The sequence below is a fragment of the Anthonomus grandis genome, chromosome 5 (genome assembly GCF_022605725.1).
Source record: "Anthonomus grandis grandis chromosome 5, icAntGran1.3, whole genome shotgun sequence".
Lineage (NCBI taxonomy): Eukaryota > Metazoa > Arthropoda > Insecta > Coleoptera > Curculionidae > Anthonomus > Anthonomus grandis.
In genome coordinates, this window is record NC_065550.1 from 16935990 (window position 1) to 16960047 (window position 24058).

Sequence of the window (24058 nt, forward strand, 5' to 3'; positions counted from 1 at the left end):
TTCTATGCGCTCTACAGCATCGTTTTCTCGACATCTTGACTCTATTATTGTTCTCGATTCTGTGGATGAGCGAAATGCCTAACATTGACCATTCCATCTTTCTCTGAGTAATACGTACCTTACTAACAAAAAAAAGCTATTACTTACTAAATATATACCTATATTTAATTTATTCCTTTAAACTTATCTCAATGATATGTGGTTTCCTTTACTTTAAACAAAAGCATTGCATATTTGAAGATAAGGTAGGATTTTCAAGTAGATCAACTACACTAAGAATTTATATATCTATGAGCAATCAGATGTCTTAATTGTATGTTGTTGAGTAGTGAATTAATCTTTATGATACCTAGCTGCTCTTTGAAGTTTCATACCTCTTTAGATTTGCTCTGGTTTTCTATATCTCTCTATTTTTGTTCGCGCCCGTTCCAGCGTGAGTCCGTCGATGGTGCTAAGTGTCTCTCTCCGTCAAAGGAATGAAGAGAGTTAAACAAAATAGCACATTCGTGATAACTGTAGATGTCATTCTAAAGGCACTCTCAGTTAGAAGAACAACCATCATTTGAAGTATGTTCTAGCAAGTTGTTGAGAAAACTAGATAGCCTGAGCTCACTTAGTTTTATCATCCGGGTACAGTCACTATGTTTCATGAGTTGATGACCATGTCTTCCATTTTGTACCATTTGAGTATGATGTCGAGCACTTTTTGGGTAAAGAGATTATATTTTCCTTATTCTTATGATTTAATAAAGATATGCAGTTCATCTTCTAGTAGTGACCAGAGATAAGAGATCCTCGCTTTATGAACACCTCCACGCAGCCGTAAATATTATTATCTCCTCTTGTAGGGAAGTAATTATCCTCCCAGCATGCCAGTCATCACAAAGTGAGAACATCCGTTTTTATATATTCATCAATAATGATTCATCTTGTCCTTTTTATTAGAAATTCCACTAATTAGTCGATGACCTAATTGTTTTAAAATTTTGTGGGCTGGTCTTGGATATATAGATTACCCTAGTAATTATCTAGCAAGTTGGGATAAAGCTACTTGATATGTTGTAGGATTATGATATTAAGGTAGTAGCATATCCAGTCTTATGAAGAAGGATCGAATATACTTTGTCTCGTCGAAAAAAATTAAAGGATTGAAATGAGTTAATAGAATATTTACCAGCTCAGAACTTAGAAATCATTGGATGTTGGCAATGTGCATTTTCTCTACGGTTATCTCATCTTCATATCAGTCTAATCAACGAGCTTATCTTTTATTAGTAAACTATCAGCAGTCTGATACAAATATATATAAAATAACCTGATAAATGGACTTAAGATAAACCCATGCAATATATAAAATTAAAAAATAAATTTTCTTACCAAAAAGCATATCGACTATTTGACTCAAAAGCAAATTAAAAAAAAAATACGAAATTTCAATAATAATTTGACTAAGAAACTAAGACCTACAACTAATATGCTAACAACCTTACCAAAATATGTTTAATTTCTTTCCTCTTTATAAAGATCAACTTCTTGGAAAGTTCTTTTACAGCTACAAGCTTAAAGTAAGTTTTTGAATTTTAGGAGCTGCCGAGGTGAATACGATTCAAGATGCAGTGACTATAGTCAAGATATTTATAGAGAGAACGGAAGAGCCAGATACGAAATAAGAGAAGCAGAGTTGGATGTGGTTAAAGAAGAACGCACACACAAATATTTGTGCTCAATTATTTCTATATACGCTATATGCCTCTTGCCCATAATGGTTTTAAAAGTAGCAAAGTAAAGACTTAGTAGGCTATAGTAATAAATAACAATTTTAATCTATTTGATTTTAGGCTGGCATTAATAGAAACATATGACAATAGCCGAAGTTTTGACTACGTTTATATTGCTTTCGTATGGTTGGCATTTTTTCCCACTTGTACTACCCCGGCAATCTTTGCTTTTTGGCAAATGAGCAGGTAAGCGTCTGTTTTTATCTTTATAATGGATTTATTTTTGTAAGTCAATCAGAGATGATGAGTCATTTTAAAATATGTGTGGTTAAATCAGTCATAAAATAGGAAAACTATATTATTAAGATCCGAATATCTTCATATTTTACCAATTGGATAACCAGAGCGTCAAAAGATGTATTACCATAAAACATATATTCTATTCTACTGCGATTTAGATTGCTGTCGTCTTAAGGTAATATTATTCATTAATACAAATTTTAATTACTGTATATGCAGAATGCAAGACTCATTACGCAAGTTATTAGTTGCTATTTTTGTCTCGTTATTCCTACCAGCTTTATACCAAAGTTTACTGAATAAAATACTTATTTTATTCAGTAAACTTTGCTTTATACTAATGCTCGTAGCATTCTGTAATATCATTTTTGGCAAATACTTATTATAATAGAATTAATAATAATAATAATAATAATAATAATAATAATAATAATAATAATAATAATAATAATAATAAAAATAATATCCCCGTGGGGGGCCGGGGTAGAATAGCCTCCTGGTACGTTCTGCCTGTCGTAAAAGGCGACTAAAAGAACAACCTGGACTACCAGGGTTAAATGGTGGTCCACCCATGGAAATGGAGACACGAAGCGGAAGATGCCTCGGAGAAAGGTCGCTGCCTGGGGATCGCCAGGGCATGTCTGGTGCCGGCGCTGGACATGACAGTATGCGGACCGTCGGTGGCATGGAGTTAAGGAGGCGGCAACCTGTCATTCAAGAAACTACACCTCCTCCTCTTCAACAACAAAACGACCAGGAGGGCCCAACACCATCACGAGCCCCCCTCACTGAAGGTGCTGCGCAGGAAATTCAGCCAGCGCTCACCCAGGCGGGACTACAAAGACAGCGCATGAAATGGACATCTGCGATGAATGAAACCGTCATGCGCAGCTTTTATAAAGTGGCCAACCTGGAACGAGAAATGATCGGCTACAGACAACTTTTACATGCCGAATTTAGGAGAATCTATCCACATCTCCAAGTCACCAAACAGAGAGTAGCAGACCAGTATCGGGTAATAATGCGTAATCACCTAATTCCAGAGACAAGACTCAATACCATTAAAGAAGAAATACAAGCGCAAATTAACAACGAACAAGACCCCGCTAACAATAAACCAGCTGAGGAGCAACCTCAGCTGGTTCATTGTTTTTGTTCAAAACGTATTAAATAACACACAGGAACCTAACACTACCGAAAACACCCAAGAGGACAATTCTGAGCTATATCACGAACTAGCTGCAGAAATGGCAAGTGCGATGCTAGAATTTGAGGGAACCAACCCACTGATAAGACCCAAACTTCCAAAAGTAAACTCTTCAAAAAAACTAGGTCAAATTATGGAACTTTTAAACACCAAAATTCTTCCACCTTATCTTTTAAATATTAATAACATGCAATCTCTTCACCTTTTAGTATATAGCGCAGCAACTGCCATTGCTAAAACCATGAAGATTAAGATAAGGACCCACAATGACTCTGCAAGTACCGAGCTCCCGATACCGCCATGGGAGACCAGACTTCAACAAAAAATTCAGAGGTTTCGAAAAGATATCGGCCAACTAACAGAATATCTGAGGGGTACACGAACAAACAGACTAAAACAGAAAGTTGATGAAATTTTGCAGAGAAACAACATCCACACTCGGCATGAACCAGAAAATAATACAGCTCAACAATGCCTGGATACTCTAAAACAGAAACTTTCCTTATTTTCAGGGCGCCTACGAAGATACAAGACCAGTAATAACCGAAAACGTGACAATCTTCGTTTTGAAAAGGCCGAAAAACAATTTTATAGAGAGCTAAATTTAAAATCCGATCACCCAGATAAGCAATACCCCACGAAAGAACAAATTCAAGATTTTTGGGCCAAACAACTTGCAACTCAAACAACATGCAATATCAACGCAAGCTGGGTTACTGAAGAGAAACAAAACGATAATAAATATAGCCAGATGGAACATCGACCATTCACTATCGAGGAAGTCAACCAGATTATCCAAAAACTGCATAATTAGAAATCACCTGGCCCAGATGGAGTTCATAACTTTTGGCTAAAGAAACTACGGATTATGCATCCTAAACTCTCAGAATTAATTAACCACGTTATTCTTAACCCACAGGAAATGCCAGCGTTCCTAACGCAAGGAGTAACCTATCTACTGCCTAAAGACCAGAACAACACACAAGATCCGTCTAAGTACCGACCGGTAACGTGCCTACCTACTTTGTATAAAATTATCACTTCATGTTTAACACAGCGCATTTATCAACACTGTAAGGAAAACAACATCATAGCCGCACAACAAAAAGGATGCGCTAAAGGTTCTATGGGCTGTAAAGAACAACTTATTATCGACTCTGTCATTAACAACCAGGCATATCACAACAAGAGAAATATTTTTACTGTCTACGTCGACTATAAGAAAGCCTTCGACTCAGTACCACACGAATGGCTTATAAACATTTTAAAAATGTATAAAGTTGATGGTAATACTTTGTCTTTTCTAGAGCGCGCTATGACAAGTTGGAGAACAACGATCCAGCTCGAAGTACAGGGTAAAAGCGCAGTAAGTACAAACAACATTCCAATTCGAACAGGAATCTTCCAAGGGGACTCACTGAGCCCATTATGGTTCTGCCTTGCTATGAACCCTCTTTCGAACCGTCTTAACTCTACCAACTATGGGTTTAGCATCCGAGATAATAACACCGAGATTGCAAAGTTAAATCACTTACTGTATATGGATGATTTAAAAATAATGGCTGCAACTAGGAACCAGCTAAACCAAATGCTGCATATAGTAGAAAAGTTCTCCAACGACATCGGCATGCAATTTGGACTAGATAAATGCCGTACTCTTAATATAATCCGAGGAAAAATTCAGCCAGGAGAATATCAGATGCAGAATTTCCAGACCATCGAGGCCATGGGCGAACACGAAATATACAAATACTTGGGGATGAAACAATCACAAACGATTGAACAACAAACAATGAAATGCGAACTGACTAACGAGTTTGTGAAAAGGGTATGACAAGTTTTGAGAACCAATCTCAACAGCAAAAATATGTTTAAGGCACTTAACTACTACGCATGTTCAGCTCTTAGTTATTCTTTTGGGGTAATTAATTGGAAAAGGACAGACATAGAAAGGCTACAAAGAAAAGTGAGGACCTTACTTACTAAAACGCACAACCACCACCCTCGAAGTGCCACTGAAAGAACAATGCTTCCCCGCCAGCTTGGAGGAAGAGGATTAATAGATCTGGGTAAACAACTTGAAAAACAAATCACTAACTTAAGATCCTATTTTTACAGACAAGGAGAAAATTCCACGCTGCATCGCGCAATAAATCAAATAGATGATTCCACTCCTCTACAACTTAAGAGCGAGGAAGTGCGCAGCTACCATCATACGGACCAGGAAAAACTCCGCATCTGGATGGAGAAGCCCCTTCATGGGCGGCATCCTAATGAGATCAGCCAAAATCATGTCGACACTGCTTCGTCGAACTATTGGTTGGTATCAGGCAAGATGTTTCCAGAAACCGAGGGCTTTCTACTCGCCATCCAAGATCAGGTTATACCAACAAGAAATTATCTCAAGTACATCGTCAGAGATCCGTCCGTACAAAACGACAAATGCCGGTATGAATGCCAAACATCAGAGACAATCCAACACATAACAGGAGGATGTCAGGCATTTGCAGCGACAGAATACAAAGAGCGGCACGACTCAGCTGGGAAAATTTTACATCAAGAGCTGGCAATGAAGTTGGAACTTATTACAACAGTGAAGGTTCCGTATTATAAATATACTCCAGAACCCGTAGTGGAAAATGACCGATATAAGTTATATTGGGACCGCAGTGTACTTACCGATCAACATGTAAGGCATAATAGACCAGATCTTATTTTAATAGATAAAATTTCCAGGAAAACAACTTTAATTGACGTAGCCATACCAAACAACAATAATCTGCAAGAGAAACACACTGAGAAAATCGCCAAATACAGAGATCTAGAAATTCAAATCGGAAGGCAATAGAGAATGGATAATGTTCACACCATCCCAATTGTTATATCGACAACGGGTGTAATACCAAAGAGTCTACTGAAATACCTTAAACAACTAGGAACTGGCGAACATCTATATAAGCACATGCAAAAGGCAGTACTACTGGCAACTGCTCGTAGCACCCGAAAATTCCTAGGAGATAACTCTACATTTCAGGTCACTTAAGGGCACCGAAAAGCCCCCCCCCCCCCCACAGACCACAGAACTTAATCCTTTTGATATCGGAGGTATCTAGGATAAGTAATCCCCCCCCCTTAGAGGGAGTGCGAGCCTTGACTGGCTATAAATGATGATAATAATAATAATAATAATAATAATAATAATAATAATAATAATAATAATAATAATAATAATAATAATAATAATAATAATAATAATAATAATAATAATAATAATAATAATAATAATAATAATAATAATAATAATAATAATAATCTCGTCTATTTTTTTTCTCCTGAGTTTTAGATTGTGAACAAATAATGCATCTTCGAACTTTGGTATTTGGCAGGAAAATGACGCTCCGTAAGGCGCTGTTGATTTGGAGTAGTGGACTATTGATGTAGTTTTTGCTATATTATATCTGAAATAAAATCAGTTGCAAACGATATGGTAATTTTTAAAATAATAATATACCTTTCAAGAAGTTGTCGAGTAAGAATCAGTTGAAAATCTGCTAGTGGTTACTTTTCTGGATCTTGGGTTAGAAATAATGCATGGCTGTTTAAAACACATAGATTCAAAATGAAAAAAAGAGTTTCTTGTATCGGTTCTATTAACTAGATTTTTCTAGTATAATAAATTAATAAAATTAGCGGTAATTGAAGTCCATGTATAGTAAGAGTGATCTAATCAACTATTAGCACTTATATCGTCATTTTTGCCAAAACCTCTGTGTCGGGGGCGTATTAATATAAAACTACCCGTCGTACACCAAACGCGGTTCGGTTCAATAATAAAAAGCAATAAACTTTAATACAGTAACTTATATTATTTTAAACAAAAATCAGGTAGTTTAAAATGGTTAAAAACATGTAGTATACTTAAATTTATCAAAAAAAAAAACAAACCTACTATCCCGGTCCCGTAAATTTAAAATCGACCGAGATCTTTTAAAGTTATAAGAGCACTATTCATAATATAGAAAAATATAAACAGTTTCTTTAGCGGACGCTTGTTATTACAAGAAAAGGCGACATAGCACATATAGCGATCTTTTTATCTGCTTCGTGTCGCAGTTTAATAATCACCGACGAAACATAAATAATAAAATTATATGCGGCCCAAACTAATAAAATTATAGCGGGTGGCTCTGACACTCTGTATATTTCTGGAGTGAAAAGTTTCTAAATATACCTCGACTGGGCAAATGAAAAGAAGGAGGTAATGCGACTACCAAAGACTTAAATCTGGTATCTTTCACCACCGAAAATGGATGAAGATTTAGGAAAATCATTCTAAGCACTTTGTCATTAAGTTGCTTAGTACAAATGCGGGTCGTATAAAATATGAGGGAAGGTTCATTTATTTTAGCTTAGAACTGGGTTGTGAGCATTCATTAAGCGTCTTAGCCGTGAGTCTTTTGCCTGTGTCCAGTTGTTTAGATCTTCTTAGGTATGGTTCATCGTTTACTGACATTTCACAAGAGCTTGACGAGCCTTACAGTTTTACAAGTCACTAATTATTGCAACGTGTTTCAATTTTAAATGTTCTTTTTAAATTAGATGTTGTGCATTTGTTGTAAGAATATATAATCTTACTTATAATACACTTTTCATTTTTATTATCAATTTAAGCAAAGATATTAAAAAGCATCTGAAGAACAAAGAGCTACAATTCAAATATAAAAAAGATTTTACCCGGGCCCTAGAAACGTGCCGACAGGTCAATCAACTTTTCGGTAATGTCGCTACAAGGCCGCTGAAAAAACCGTCTCACAAAAAAGATCGGCCGCTTCGTTATATCCAAAAAGCGTATCCTTCCTATACATGCGAGCCATATATTAAGATTGCCAGCATTGAACTATACTTCTGGAACACCAGTTTTTGAAAATAAAATGGCGAATTTACGACAAAAATATGTTAACAAAGAGAACCCTTATGAGTGTGCGCAGTGACTCGTTACCCAAATTAACAACAAGCGTAGACAGGGCCGTAATTAAGTATATTTGTAAATTTATTTTCTTAGTAGAGCAGGAGCCCGTTATTTATTGTAAAAATTGCTTTCTATGATAAACCTCAAGTAGAAATTATCATTTGTTTTATTCTTTTGTAATAATGTAAAATGTAATATTTTTAATGTTTAAAGAGGTATTCTTTTAATCATTTTGGAAATTTTTCGGGAATGCAATGAAGTTCCTTCATCAGGACCCTCTTTAGTAGATCTTATTTAATTTTGTTAAATGGTTTAAAGGGCTATGTTTTAGGGGGTTACCCCTTGGAGGTAAGCTAAGTCAGAAAAGTCATATTAAAATCATACAAAAAATCATAAATGAATTCACGTTGCAAATGTCTATATCAAAATCACAGGGTGATTACCTCCTAATTATATATACTAACTTAATAATATTAACTTTAAAATACGATCCACCCATTCTAGCTTATCTAATATATTATATTCTAAAAAGCATGTTGGCTTGCCTGAAATAGGCAATGCCAGGTTTTTTGCGGACAAAGCAATACCATATAATTGCTCATGATATCAGAACAGCTGAGAAAATTTTCTCAGTTCTCCGCCTCTGTTATGTCATGCGTACAAACCATATTTTTTGTTCAAAATTTGCTATTTTTATATATCTAGAGCCGTATGATTTGCGGTTAGTGATTGCCAGTATCTGGTACATTTTTCCATCAATATCCGTTACTCGCGATGTTTTAAAGTATCAGGTACAAATTAATAGTAGACAGTACCGAACACATCTCTACAGTTCACCCACATCGCTTGACGCGGCTACTGCTCCTCTACTTTGGAAATAAGTATACGGATTTACGATATCCCAGATTATCTGTGAAATTATTTGTTTTCCAAAGTTTTTTGTGGTGGAGTGAAATAAAACTGATATTTTGAAACCAGGATATACTTAGAACATTGAAAGGCTAGAAGTAGCATGCCGTGGAACTATGGGCAGGTTTGTTTGCTTGCAACATCTCTGATGCAATGATGTTATAAATCACTTTATAACATCATAAAAATTTTCAGTTGTTTCCGAAGGCACAAAACAATACTACTGCTCCCCTTTAATAAAATATCAAGCATTTTTTTTTAATAAATTTGATAAGATACTCTATACGAAGTCAATATACGTTAAATAAATGCAAATAAAGTACGAAGAACCGAGAAATCGGTAATCGCATCGCAACGCCGCTCGATCGCATTGTTGATGCCACCGATACAAGCACTCTCTACCAGTGACGTCGTCAAAAAATATTTACCTGATAAATTTTTATTAATTATTATAGAATTTGAGTATATGTAATATTACCATTTATGAGCTATTTATGTGTTTTTTTTAACGGACTTCATTAGAGAAAGGGCCTAATAAAAGGCAGCATTTTTGTCAAAGCATTTTTATGGAAATTAAATATTTTATTAATTTATAATGTTATTTTATAATTTTATAGATTTCTAAATAAATCATGTTTTAAGACACAAATTTGCAAAATTTTATTGTTATTGTTATATTGGACAAAACTCAGTTTTACATCACTTACTTTATATCACATTATATATACTTCTATGGTACTGACTTTTTCAAAGGGACAGTATTGCTTCAGCGGAAAGAGTTAAAACTACAAGAATGTTCAAATTCTGAAGGAGTTGCAGGTTTTTTATAGATTATAAGATTTTTATTGTGAGTATTTAGCCTGTACAATGGTTTTGAGACATTTAACAGTGACCTATATAATACCTAATACCAATTATTATTATATCATATTAATAAATACTAAAAAACAAAGCTTACCTAAATACTATGTACAATAGAGTAGATTAGATAGTTTATTAGTAGTAATATACAAACAAGTACTTTTACAAGTCAAATAAAATATTTAGTATGTTGGGCTTTTTCAAAAATCATGTTTTTATTTCTTAAGTATTTTAATAATGACTTGAGACATCTAATTCAATTTCTTTGGCGCAAATTTGTTTGTTGCAATCTTCGAATTTTAATTTTTTGTTCTTTATTTTTTTTTCCATAATTTAGTGACAAGTGATTTAGCTTTTGAAACGGTGGAATTATCAGTCCTTAAGTCCTCAGGATATTATTTTGATTTTACTCTACAATAATATACATAATAATATAGTATTACCAAAATTAAAAAGAAAAAATTAAAAAAATGTATTATGATAATCCAATTGATCAATAAAATGTATGTTATTATAAAGAATCTTTGTAATATCATACATTTGATTAATTGCATTTAATTAAATAAATATAATACAATAAAATACTATATCATTTTTAAATAAGATATATAGAATAGGATTTATGCCATGTATCGCATAAAACTAGTAGTCTATTTTGAGTGTATTTTTACCTTTTCCTTGGCAGAGTCAGAGAATGTGTAGCAGTTAAACAAAAACGGCTTGGATGAGAAATAGTAATTGCTGACCTAGACCCCACGGTTTTTGTAGAACTATTAATCTCAGATGCAGTTATTGTTCATGTTGAATGGTCAGATCTGTAATTATACAAAATTTGGTGTTTCAAGAATATAAATCTATTTTAATTATCCATACTTGTCTATATTAGCTTCACTGTTTGTACTATATACCATTTTGGAAGCTAAAGAAGTTTTTGCACTCTTCAGCAAAGCTACCCCTGCTGCTTTGAAGGTTAAATCACTTGGTAAATTAACTGAATTATCGGCTGCTGTGTCTTTAACCAGTGCATCAGAAATCCTAGTAAAAAAATAGTTTTACACACATACCTAATTTAATAAATATTAGGTATAAATAAAGCTTATATGAGTAACACTAATACTTTTTGTGACGATTTTTTTATACTAGAAAAATATATTTAAAAAAAATTTCCTTTGAGGTAGAGCTGATTTTTTTAATAAAGTCTGGCTACTGATAATATTATCTTCCTTATATAAGAAATCACCTTCAAGGATGTGATCTGAACAAACAAATATGTTCTTTTTAATTGTGTTGATTTCTATTCATGAAATCCATTGTTCCCTTTGGGTATATATTAGGCAATCTATAATAAGTATTTGATATTTAATCAAAAAGCAAAAAAAATACAGTAATAAATTCTACCTAATGTCTATATTAAAAAAACATAACTGTATATAGATAGGTACATAGGTATTAAGCCTTCTTTCTGCCAAAACAACAAAAAAAACCTAAAATCCTGTAATAAAACCAGGGACAAAATTCTAGTTTTATATTATTTATAGCCTTAATTATTAATAGATGAATATGTTCAAAAAATACCTAGATTTAAAAATATAAATATTTTGGTATTTTACGCACACTTTCACATTTAAGTTTTTATTAGGTTTATATCCCCTTAGGTTTTAGGATCCTATATTCTACGTTTATGATGATGGTAACGTGATGTCATGAAAGAATCGGTACTTAATTGTGAAAAAATCGGCTTGAATCACCTTTTTATCATGATGCGGCACAAACGACATAAGCTTTTGCCATCCTAGCAATTTAAAAAAAAAAACTAAAATGTGCCCTTTTTCCTTTTTAAACCAAAAATAAAAGAAAACACGATCCCGAAAATAAACAAAGAGCCGTTTGACTGATGACACTACGCGTATGGCTCAGGCGCTTAAGCTCCGGTGTTGTCGCTTCAAATTTTTTAGAAGCAGTTTTAGGGATAAGAACGTTAATAATTTTTTTTTTTTGCTTAAGGATATTAAGTCCGCTGAATGAAAATGAAATAAATCAATAATTGATTAATACAGCGCGGCGCGCGACGGAAAGTCGGCCATGTTCGAAAGCAAGCGGATCCTTCGTTTCAGAGAGCAACTTTACTATAGGAGAGTGTGTGCAAATTCGTAGGAAGAATTAAATAAATATCTTTTTATGGTCGGTTCTTTCATTTCCATACCGGTATACATAAATTTGGTAATTAATTGAGGGGTTTTAAAACCGCATTGAGCCGCATCACACGCGAAGTAACTACCGCAGTAAATATCACTAGTCACTGGAAGCAACCCGATGACTTACTTTCAAATTAAGCTTTGAAATGTTGCTTCGAATTTATTTATAAACAAATTCCAGTACCCTATTGCGTACTTTCTCTGCATTTTCAGACGCTACATCAAATCAGTGGCGTATCCAGGGGGGGGCAAAGGGGGCAATTGCCCCCCCCAGAAAAGCTAGGGAGAAAAAACATAAAAAACATATATTGAGTTCTGCTAATAACGCAACATATTTAAGTAGTACAATACAAAACGAAATAATAAATGCATGTAATACAAATATTTTACAAAAAATAATAGCAGAAGTAAAATCTGCAAAATATTATGCAATCTTGGCAGATGAGACAACTGATATTGCCAAAATACAGCAGTTTGTTCTTTGTGTTCGGTACGTATGCGATAATTTATCTATTAAAGAGTCCTTTCTTCAATTTATTCCGGTAACTTCAACCACTGGGCATAATTTAACAAAAACAATTATCGAAAATTTGACAAACTGGGGTTTAGATTTAAATAATCTTAAAGGCCAGGGTTACGATGGGGCAGCGGCAATGAGTGATCAGTTTTCGTGGGGTACAGGCTATTATAAGAAAGGAATATCCTACAGCTTTATAGGTTCATTGCGTCTCACACTCCCTTAACCTTGCTATATCCGATGCATGTTCTGTCCAGGCTGTACGAAATTGCATGGGTGTTATTGAAAATGCTTACAATTTTTTTAATACTCCCAAACGTCAAAATATTTTAACTAAAAAAGTAAATGAAATGCCGGATAATGAGAGATCAAGACGAGACAGATTAAAACAACTTTGTGCTACTAGATGGGTTCAAAGACAAGATTCAGTAAGCGTAATGAGAGAGCTTTTAAATTCTGTGGTATTGGCTTTAGAAGAAATAGCTGAGTGGCCGGACAAAGAAACGTCTACTTGTAGCAAGTTGTTACTAAACACCTTAAGTACATCAGAATTTCTCATTACTCTTAATAATTAAACAAGTTTTTGCATTTACCACTCCATTAACAAAGTTGCTGCAATCAGTTAATATTGATTTAGGCAAAGCAATATTACTGGCTGAAGATTGCTTAAAAGAGCTTAAAGATTTACGTCATAAAGCAGATAATAGTTTTGCAACTATTTTTGCAGAGGCAAAAAAAAATATAAACAATTTATTTGGTTTAGAAATAACAAAACCACGCAGACAAAAAAATAGGGCAAATTTTGAAACTAACACAACTGAAGAATATTTCAGAATATCAATATTTATTCCGTTTTTAGATTGCGTCTTATTACAATTAGAAGAGAGATTTGTTAAACATAAAGATATATTACAATCATTTAACTGTCTGATTCCATCAGTAAATAAGAAACTTGATAATCAACTTCAAAGTCTTAAGTATTTGGTAAATTTTTATAAAAATGATTTAGAAAATTGTTCATTTACTATGGTGTCTGCTGAACTCAAACTTTGGTATAGAAAATTTGAAGCCTGTGCACCAGAAAAATATCTGAGCTCTCGATGCCCTAGTAATGTGTAACTAGGATATATTTTCCAATATATTTATACTGTTAAAGATTTTTTGTACTTTACCTGTAAGCACAGCAACCCCTGAAAGAAAACTTTCTACACTTAAATTGTTAAAAACTTACTTACGAAATACAATAAGTGAAGACAGATTAAATGGTTTAACTCTTCTGTATGTATATCCAGAAATCTCAGTTAGTGCCGAGGAAGTACTTAACGAAATGCAGCTTAAATCGAGGAAACTTGATATTGTTATTTAGTTTTATTTGGCTTTTTTTGGTATTTTATATAGATACCTAATTGAGTTTTGATCTTGTTTAGTTTTTTTAGGAGTCAATTTGTTTTTGTTACTTTAGAGTAATTTTTTGTTTGCCTTGTGTCTGTTTTACTATCCATATATTATATTAGTATCTTTTATTTTTCTTTATTTTTGGAGCTTTTAAATTAATAAAAGCATTTCAAAAACATGGTAATTATTTCTCCCTTCCTGATGAATAATACCATATCTCCGATAATAGGCCAAAAAAATTAAGTAACATACACATAGATACATATGTAAGTATATTGTATATTAAATGATGACAAACCATGTTGCCCCCCCCAGGAATGAATCCTGGATACGCCACTGCATCAAATATGCCCACGTTTATTTTGCATTGGGATTGTTCTTATATATAAGAGTCTATATACAGTGTGGTGACTTTAACTGGAATAAATTCAGTTAAAACTAATCAAATTTTATCTCGCAAAATCCTGAGACCCGTCGATTTTTGTTTATTTTTTTTCACATTTCAAGATAGTTTTTGTATTTTTTCATCTACAGGGGGGGTCCAAATTAACCCAAACTTTTTTTTTCAAATTTTCGAAAGCCACTTTTTTTAAACTCTCATTGAAAAGAGCCCTTTTTCCTGATTAAATTGCCCTATTTAGTTTTGTGATTATCTGAAGGAAAAATACGAAAAAAAAATAAAAACCATTAAATTATTAGTCTCGAAATATTTTGTGTTGGTAAATTTTTGGCGTGTTTATTTATTTTATTGGTATCGAGACATTTCCTGACATTGTTGTAGTGTCACTATTAAAGTGAATGTCAACCAGTTGTTAAATAAGTTAACTTATATTGAAAAAATGCCTTATTTATCCGAATCCCACAAGATTGAAATCTTAATGATGATTGGTTATGGGGACAGAAGTCGTACTCAGCTAGAGGTTGTCCATTTATTCAGGCAGAAATATCTAGATGCCAAGGTACGGTTAGTAAAATCGAAAGCAGATTTCGAGATGTTGGGCACGTGAGGGATGTTTCAAGACAAAGGTCTTCTAAAGACTAAAGTCGATGAAAACACCCAATTAAATGTATTGTCAGCGATGGAAGAAAATTCGGTAACTGCAGCCAGAAGAGTAGCTCGCGAAAACTCTATTCATCATAAATCTGTGCTAAAAATTTTAAAAAGTGCAAACAAACGACCTTATAAAACGCAACCCGTTCAAGAGTTATTGGAAGACGATCCAGATCGCAGAGTTCCGTTCTGTGAATTAATGATGAACGCCATTGACGAAAATCGCATATCTTCGGAGTGGTTCCTTTTTTCTGATGAGGCTACATTCACCCTAAATGGCCATGTTAATAAGCAGAACTGTCGCTAACCCTACCCCCAATACCCCCAGAAAACTAATGTTTGGGCTGGCATAATTGGCAGGCAAGTTATAGGGCCCATATTCTTCAATCATACTTTAACTGGGGAAAGATATCTAGAATTTCTTGAACACGAACTAGTTCCAGTCTTACGTGCCTTATATCGGAGTCAGTTCGATCCAGATTTGTATGATGAAAGAATCTGGATGAAACAAGATGGTGCTCCCCCACATTATGCCCGTAATGTACGCCAGTATTTAGATGACAATTTTCCAAACAGATGGATTGGTAGAAGGGATGCAATCGAGTGGCCGGCACGTTCTCCCGATCTCACCCCACTTGATTTTTTTCTGTGGGGACATTTGAAAAGTCAAATTTATATGAGCAAACCAGGAAACCTAGACGAACTCAAAGAACGTATTAGGCAAGAAATCCGACACATATCTCCAGAAGTGTTAGAAAATGTCAGAAACGAATTTTATTATCGTCTTGGGCTTTGCCAACGTTGCCAAATGGTGCACATTTTGAGCATCTTATACATTAAACGCACCTTTTAATAATTTAATGGTTTTTTTTTTTCGTATTTCTCCTTTAGATAATCACAAAAGTAAATAGGGCAATTTAATTAAGAAAAAGGGCTCTTTTCAATTAGAGTTTAAAAAAAGTGGCTTTCCATTTGAAAAAAAAAGTTGGGGTTAATTAACACCCTGTAGGTGAAAAAATACAAAAACTACATCTTGAAATGTGAAAAAAAATAAACAAAAATCGACGGGTCTCAGGAATTTTGCGAGATAAATTTTGATTAGTTTTAACTGAATTTATTCCAGTTAAAGTCACCACACTATATATAAACGTCTTTTTAATTCCCTTTAAAATTTCCGTCCCTTTTAATTTTTCAACTCCTGTCAAATATTTATGAGAGAATCGATTTAGAAAACTGTCTCTTACCACCATGTGTGTTCCCTTAGTCAGGACTTTCTGCAGTAATTTATTATTAAATTTGGTAATTTAAATGTCATGTAGTTGAAAGACTCATTCCACTTATTGCAGTTATAAATATAAAATAATAGGGTTGAACTGGCCGATTTTACTTGTATATTATCATATAACTTATGTTTACAATAAACATATTTTATGTACTGGAGATTGTAGTAAAAGTTCTTTGGCATTGTTCTTTCTTATTTCAGTTATCAATTACGCATTTCTTTTTTTAAGCTGTGTTACATTAATGATGTTTTTTATATTTACCATACGCCAGCATTTAAGTAAAACTTCATTTAAGTTTTAACATATTACTTTCTAATTATACATTTGGTACTACTTTTCCTGAAACGAAAGCTTTCTGATTTCTAGCCAGTTTTTTAAAGTCAGAATTCTTTTTGGCTATATTCTCACATGTTAATTTGGCCATGATAATTTATATTTGCTGAAATTTGCTTTGATAAGCTAATTAACTTTAACTAGCTATCTAGAATATCTATTACATTTTGAGTGCAATTTCAACAAAAAAGTTGTAACTAATTAAAGTGAAGCTTTTCCAGGTCAGCTAGTAAAATCTCAAAAAAAAAATTTGCACTATTCAAACTCGCCAGCCTCTATCAAGGGTTGTAGAAATCAATAGAATTAATTTTCCCTTAACTATAAAATCCAAGTGTATCATATTCGATTTATCAAAAACAAATGTGTGCGAATGTGTGGATTTTTTATCAATAGACTTTTCTTCGAGACGTTGCAAAAATCAAAAATGATTTAATCGAAAATATATCGCAATTATGCTTCCCATTCAGCAAATATTTTTTTTAAACTTGCCTTTGAGTCTTTTTATTAAAAGATTTATTTTCAAAGCCTTTGTGTTATTAATTTGTAAGATTAATAATTTAAAGAAAAGTTTCCCTTTAAAAGTTTTCAACAAAGCTTTGGGTAAAGTATTAATGTATTTTTAAACGCAGGTAAAGTGGGCGTAAATAATATCAGGGCGTTGAACTTTTAATTGTCGAAATTTTTCGAATCTTCAAGTTTAATGTATTAGGTTTCAATGTATTAGGTTTATTGTAAAGTTATAGATTATTTTAAAACATTCTCCTCGTGAATACTCAACTTTCTTTAATTAGTCAGTGTATAATTTTTGACTTAAATTATAAATGCTAATGAAAGTCTTCGTTACTAATATTTTTTCAAGAACATAGTTTAAGCTGATATTGATATAGAACCAACTTACGGGATTTTCGCGAGGTAAGGAACAAAATTTTATTACAAGTTTTTTATAAAAGTTCTAGCCGAAAATGTCTATAAACATAGGTATGCAAACACTCCCTTAGAGAGATAATATATACAAGACATGTTTTTAAAGTAAGTACCATTGTGGAGTTTAAAAAAAAACAGTTGACCTTTAATAACAGAAATTATTTTTAATGAAAGCCTGTACCTTAAACTTTCAACATAATTTCCGCCAATATTAAGACACTTGTCATATCGTACGATTAGCTTTTAAAAACCTCCCTCAAAGAAATCTCTCGCCTGACTGAATGGTCGTTTTGACATGATTAGCGTCATCGTGGCGTTGACCTTTCAGATGCTTCTTTAATTTCAAGAACAAATGGAAATTACTGGGTGCAACATCGGGACTATATAGTGGAGAATCAGATTATTCCCAGCTAAATGAGCAGATCAGTTCGTGTGTTTCGTGTGCTGTATGAGGACGGGCGTTGTCATGACGCAAAACGATACTTCTACTCAGCATGCCTTTTGTTTTGAATTGCTAAACGCAAATTTCCTAATGTTTCACAATAATATGCCGCATTTCTTATTTCTCGTTGAGGCCAAAACTCTACAGGCAACACTCCCAGTCTTGCACCAAGTCATCGTTAATGAGTGAACGTCATCCACTTCGTTTCTCGTCATGCTGCTTTTAGCCTGTATCACGCGTCGGAACTCATAATTGGCGGTATTTTCGATTTTAGGTAAAGCCTTTCTTCAAAATCCACCCCCAGCCATTCCAACTTAAATGGCGATATAATCTTAAATGGCAATGATTTTCATTCCTCTTAAAACAATAATGGAATATTTTTAAGCTTCTGACGTAGATTTGCAATTTTTTTTTCTAGAAATATCAAAGAGCTCAGCATGCTTGACCTATTCCTTCTGTTAGTGTTGCTCCGTTATATCAGTCGTTGATTCTAGGTGACTTCAAAGGAAGAAATCAAGAGGCGCTAGATCGCTAGATCTAAGGATAAAGGAACTTGCAGTACATTGATAAGGATAATTATTTTTTTACCTTTACCTAAGTGGAACTACATAATGAATCTGCAGTAATTCTGGTTCATCCAATTTCACAACATTTAATTCTCTTGTATCTTCGTCACCAAGTTCTTGAAATATTTGCATTTTTTTAGGGATCACATTTATGTCATTTAAAAACTTTTCTTCTTTACATTTCCACACATTTAGCTGTGCTATACACCGTTGTTCCAAAAAATGCTATTTCTCGTGCAAATAATATCGAAATTGAAATCGAATGTAATAATTCTATTAACGGTAACGTTTCGCCTCCTCAAGTAAAAATACAACTATAGCATTTAAAACCGAAATTTTTATACATCTCATTATCTATACTGTTTTCATCAGGTATAACCATTGTAAGTTTTTTTTGCCGTATATAATACTGTTAATGAGACGGAATCTAAAATACTGATAGAAAATTACTTAAAAGGACTATAATTATAATTATTATATATTATATTATTATATAATTATAAGTATCCACCATGACATTGTAAGCCCAGTCTACTTCGTTTAATAATGTGGCTGATAGTTTTCCCAATAACCCGATGGTTGTTACTTACATTGTAAGCGGTATTATAAATTTTACGAAGCATTTTAGCCCTGGTATGTGATTTCCTAGCATACACTCAACTCTTAATTTGTCCCCACAAGTAATAATAATCCAAAAGATTTATGTACGGAGATATGGGAACTTGTTTAGATGCAGTTTGTCAAGAGGCCATCGCATAAAGACCAACTGACTGATCCCCTAATAAACCTTTCCAAATATTAACTGAAAAACGGTGTTAAAATTTGATTGTAGCATACCGCTTATCAAGGTAGCAAGAATGGGCTTTACTGAAATTATTAACACCGTCTTGAATAAATGTAGCCTCATCGGTGAAAAACATGTTATTAACTAAATTACGATATTACAGGTTTGTTGGCTGTAAAGCTCAGACTAGTTGTAGATTAAGTTGGTACAAGCCAAGGTTTTGCATTATTTCCGATACTAGAGAGTATCCGGCGCTATCTAGTTTTACATCATGGATAGCTGGTAATGATGACGAACGTACAAGAAAAGCATTTAAAAATGATTCTCTTATGCGTCTTATCTTAAAATCACCTTTTCGATTGGGACGTCGGCGGCGGTATCCGACCTCTGCAATTAATACTTCCGTTATAAATTATTCCATATACCAGCATGTGTGGGGATTCTTTATCTATCAAAATAAACATGACAATAAGAGGCGACTGCTGTATAACAAATTGAACAAGTATCCATGGCACTCGATCTACTTGACGTATTCCTAACTTCATACCAGAGGAAGTCCATGCTTTATCAAACTATTTATTATTGTGCTAAAATAAGGAATAACCGGCGTCTTAATTGGAATCTACAATTTAAAAATGGAGTAAGTAATTATTGTTTTCATCTTATTTGCACTGCTATATTCAAAAATTTTTATAAGAATATTACGAATCCATGTTCATTCGAGATTTTCGACTCGAATTTATTTAAAGAACAAATGGTTTCTTTTTTAATCTCGACTCACATACCTCGTTATGCCTCAGTATCTCCATAGTATTTGATGTGCACACGACTATTGGTTCTACAGTCATGGGAGGTTTGCACGCAATTTTACTTTTTGTACAGGAATTACTAGCCTGTGTTCGCAATGTTCAAATTCAAATTCAAAACATGATTTATCATCATAAATATATGGTATTTGTTGATAGAGCTAGTTATGATATAAAACATAAACATAAATCGACATATCACTAATACATAATTAAAAAAAAATACTAGGTTCAACATACTAGCATAAACAATAATAGAAAGTTCTTCCATTTAAAAGCACAGTTGCCTACTTCTCTTAAGCTGCATCAGGCATCATTCGGCCTGCAGTTATCGGCGCGAACAAAAGGAGAAGGGCAAAGAAAAAAATATTTGTTAAATAGGCGATGTTTAATTAAATATGTTCTTTTTGCAATTGACATTTAAACACTGCTGATGGCTGAATAAAAAGTATGTTGGAGTATAAGTTATGAAACTCCAACTATAAAAAATTATACTTTATTATATTGTATCTAGTGTACTCTGTATAAGTAACTTCTAGTATACTCCAACTCTGGTATAAGTAATCATCTAACTATGGTATATCTATTATAAACTCAGTCAGAAGAATAAAAACTTTCAAGCTACAAGGTTTTAATCAGTGTTTTAAAACCTTACGAAGAGCATACCATTCACACCTCCTTAGATTTTTTCAAATTTCTAAATTTGTATTACAGAATCCCTCTTGAGTTTTTTGAATATAATTTTCAGAAGGAAATTGGCTTTTTAGCTTTATTAAATGCATGTCATTCTAAAATTAATTAATTTATCACAACTTCTTATGTAATAAGTAATGGAACTCAATTATGTTGAGCCACTATTTATCTCACGTAACTACAAGAGCTTAAGATTCTTAGTTTCACTACTTTATTTTACGCCACAGACGCCACAATTATAATTCATGTTCTATTTATGCTATTAGTAGTAGTAGTAGTACAAGTTTAACAGTGAATGTCGGATCATCAACAAATATTTCTCTAAATTTAAATTTTGCAGAAATTTCTAAAGAAAAAATATCTTTAATTTATTATCATATAATTATTATATCTTTAATTAATATCTAATAAGATTTTTCGCTTACTAAATAAATATACTATGAGTTCTGATGCTAAATCTTATGTACTTTTAAAAAAATGTATAATAGTTAATGTGTATAAAAAAGGGGACAAGAGAAAGGTTACAATTCAATTTAAATGATGTTACAATTAAGCCTTTCAAGATGCATTGATTTTTTTGAGATAATTTGGCGGTCTTTCATTGTATATATATTATATGTTATTGGATCCTGTAGCTTGAATACGCTTGTGTAATCTGGTATAGTGGTACCACACCCTGTATATATTATCTGGTAATACTATAATTAATTACTAATAATTAATTAAAAGAGTTCGGAATATGTTTTTAAATATTTGTACATTTAAATTGGGTTTGATCACGAATTTAAAAAAAAAGTTAAAAGGTTAACTGAGAAAAACTTAAATTTATTTACTTTAAAGAACGGGTAAAATATGGTGGCAATGTTGTTTATACATAAGCTTGTAAATATAAATATAGCATTAATATAGATTTAAATATAAATAATTAAGTAAATAAAAGAAAACTTCTATTTTTTAAATAGCAATGACAATTTAGTTATAAAACTTAGGTATAGTATGTTTCTTCCAAGTTTTGGTACATAAATTTATGACCTAATTTCTTGATCTAGTTCTTTAGAGAATGTAGAATGAGTAGTTAAAATGTGCGATCATTATCATTCCGCTTTGGTTATTATTCCCCTTCGATGAAAATGTCCATATGGCTTGTTTTAATATTTTGTTTAAGAAGCAGAATAATCTATTTCGATTTTCTGCTAAGGTTCACATTCTAAGTAATTTCATTTAGTCTTAGGATACCGCATTTCATTTCCGGAGTTTCCACTTCCTCAGTCTTATATAAAATGGTCTCATATTTCAGGTGCCAACGTAATTTTTGTTTTTCTCTAACCTATACGGTCGCCTCACAACTCAAAACCGTACAGACACTGAAGACTATGTTGATGTTACGATTTACTTAAATCTATTAATTCAAGTATTAAAAAAGAAAGTATAGAATATTAAATAGACAAAACGTTTTTTATAACTTGACACGTCAATATTAGAGAAAACCTTTTTTATTTCTTTTTTGGACGGTTTTTCTAAAGACGACTGTTTTGCCAATAATAGTAATGGTAGGCGATAAGAGTAAAAAAATATGTGGCCATTCAGGCGAGTAGCCAATAAACGTAAATGGCCTCTCTAATGTAGGCTTTTACGCTGGATACGCTTGATGGTTTTTACACATATTTTTAGACAAACAACGTAACCATACAGTGGCGGCCCGCCAGGAACGGCATCGATGGGTATATAATAATTATTAAAATTTGGCACCGTGACGGGGTCATAGAGGGATACAACTAAATCGCTTATTTAAAAGTTTTGGTATTTCCAGTTATACCGGAATAATTGCACTAAAAACCTACATATTCTTAAAATTTTAGATTTTATAGAAAATTTTAACATATTCTATGTCAACACGTTTTAAATTACCAGGCCACGTTACCAAATTATTCTTTTCATAATTAAAAGACCATTCTGTATATTTTTATAACTGTAAATCATCTACTTAATTTTTTTAAATTTTTAATATAGTTTAAATAAGTATTACAAATAATACATTATGTAGCATTTTTCATGAAATAATCAACAAATTTTTCACACACTAAACGCTGTTCCGGTCGATTCTTGCCAACCTTCTGACGTGGCGCGATGTGCCACTTGTCATGAAGAAATGACGGAGAATCAGCTGGTTTCTTGGTATTTACAATATCATTATACTGTCTCTTTCTTGTGCTCGTTTTGTCCTGAAATGATTCCAAAGATAGTGGATGATGATATCGGCAGAAGGTTCCCCTCTTTCAATTGGACCTCTTGTAGAAATAAATCAACGGTTTTCTCCAAAGAACGATGTTGGGGAGTATAATAGTACACCAGAAATTCTACGCCTGTAGCCTAGCGACAAAAACCACTTCTAACCTGCTGCAAATCATCGTTTAGTACAGGTTATTAAATCCGCTTGCATATTTCGGGAAATTGCTAGGCCTTTCAGATCTTCGGCAAGCAGCTTCTCCTTTCAAAAATATAAAGCCTCCCAATCGTCCTATAGCTTGGATTTGGGTTTTGACGCCTCTTTGGTAATCAGGTAGAAGATCTTTCTACCAGTTTCTTCATCGGTTATCTGGAATGCTTGCCTAACTCTGGGGTTATTATGATGCAGCTTTTGAATTTTTCCCAACTGTCTCCGAAAAACTTTAGCTATTCCTCTAGACATTTGTAAATCCTTCGCTACACAGAGCTACTTAGAACAGCAAATAGGTCTTGCTGCTTGCGTTTTACGGGTTACGCTAGCAAAGCGCACTTGATTATGAGTGAGATCTATTTTCCTACGCCACCCACTGACCCTATCTTCCCCAGCGATATTGGTTCCTAACTGGCAGCCAAACTGGCAATCAAACCAGATCTCAGAGGAGACGGATTTCTCTTCCCATCACGAGCCGAAGACTCGCCTGTGATTTCATGGATCTCGATCGATAGATCAACAGAAACAAATGAAGAAAAAAACTGACACCTTGGCATGGATTTTCTCTAGTAACTTTAAAATCCGATATTTAAGCACAACAATTTGCCTTCTTTCCTCTTTGTTATCGTTGTCAACCATTTTCGGCCTCAAGAATCCATCTTCAAAAA

At 33.2% G+C, this 24058-nt stretch overlaps 1 protein-coding gene across 2 annotated transcripts in view; it reads left to right on the plus strand.

Moving 5' to 3' along the window:
• LOC126736268 (orexin/Hypocretin receptor type 1) overlaps positions 1-24058 on the plus strand; it is a 426431-nt gene that overhangs the window by 313477 nt on the left and 88896 nt on the right. For both annotated transcript variants that reach the window (XM_050440546.1, XM_050440547.1), the window contains exons 5-6: positions 1585-1782; positions 1839-1964. In XM_050440546.1, the coding sequence (XP_050296503.1) occupies positions 1585-1782; positions 1839-1964 (324 nt within the window). The remainder of the gene's footprint in view (positions 1-1584; positions 1783-1838; positions 1965-24058) is intronic.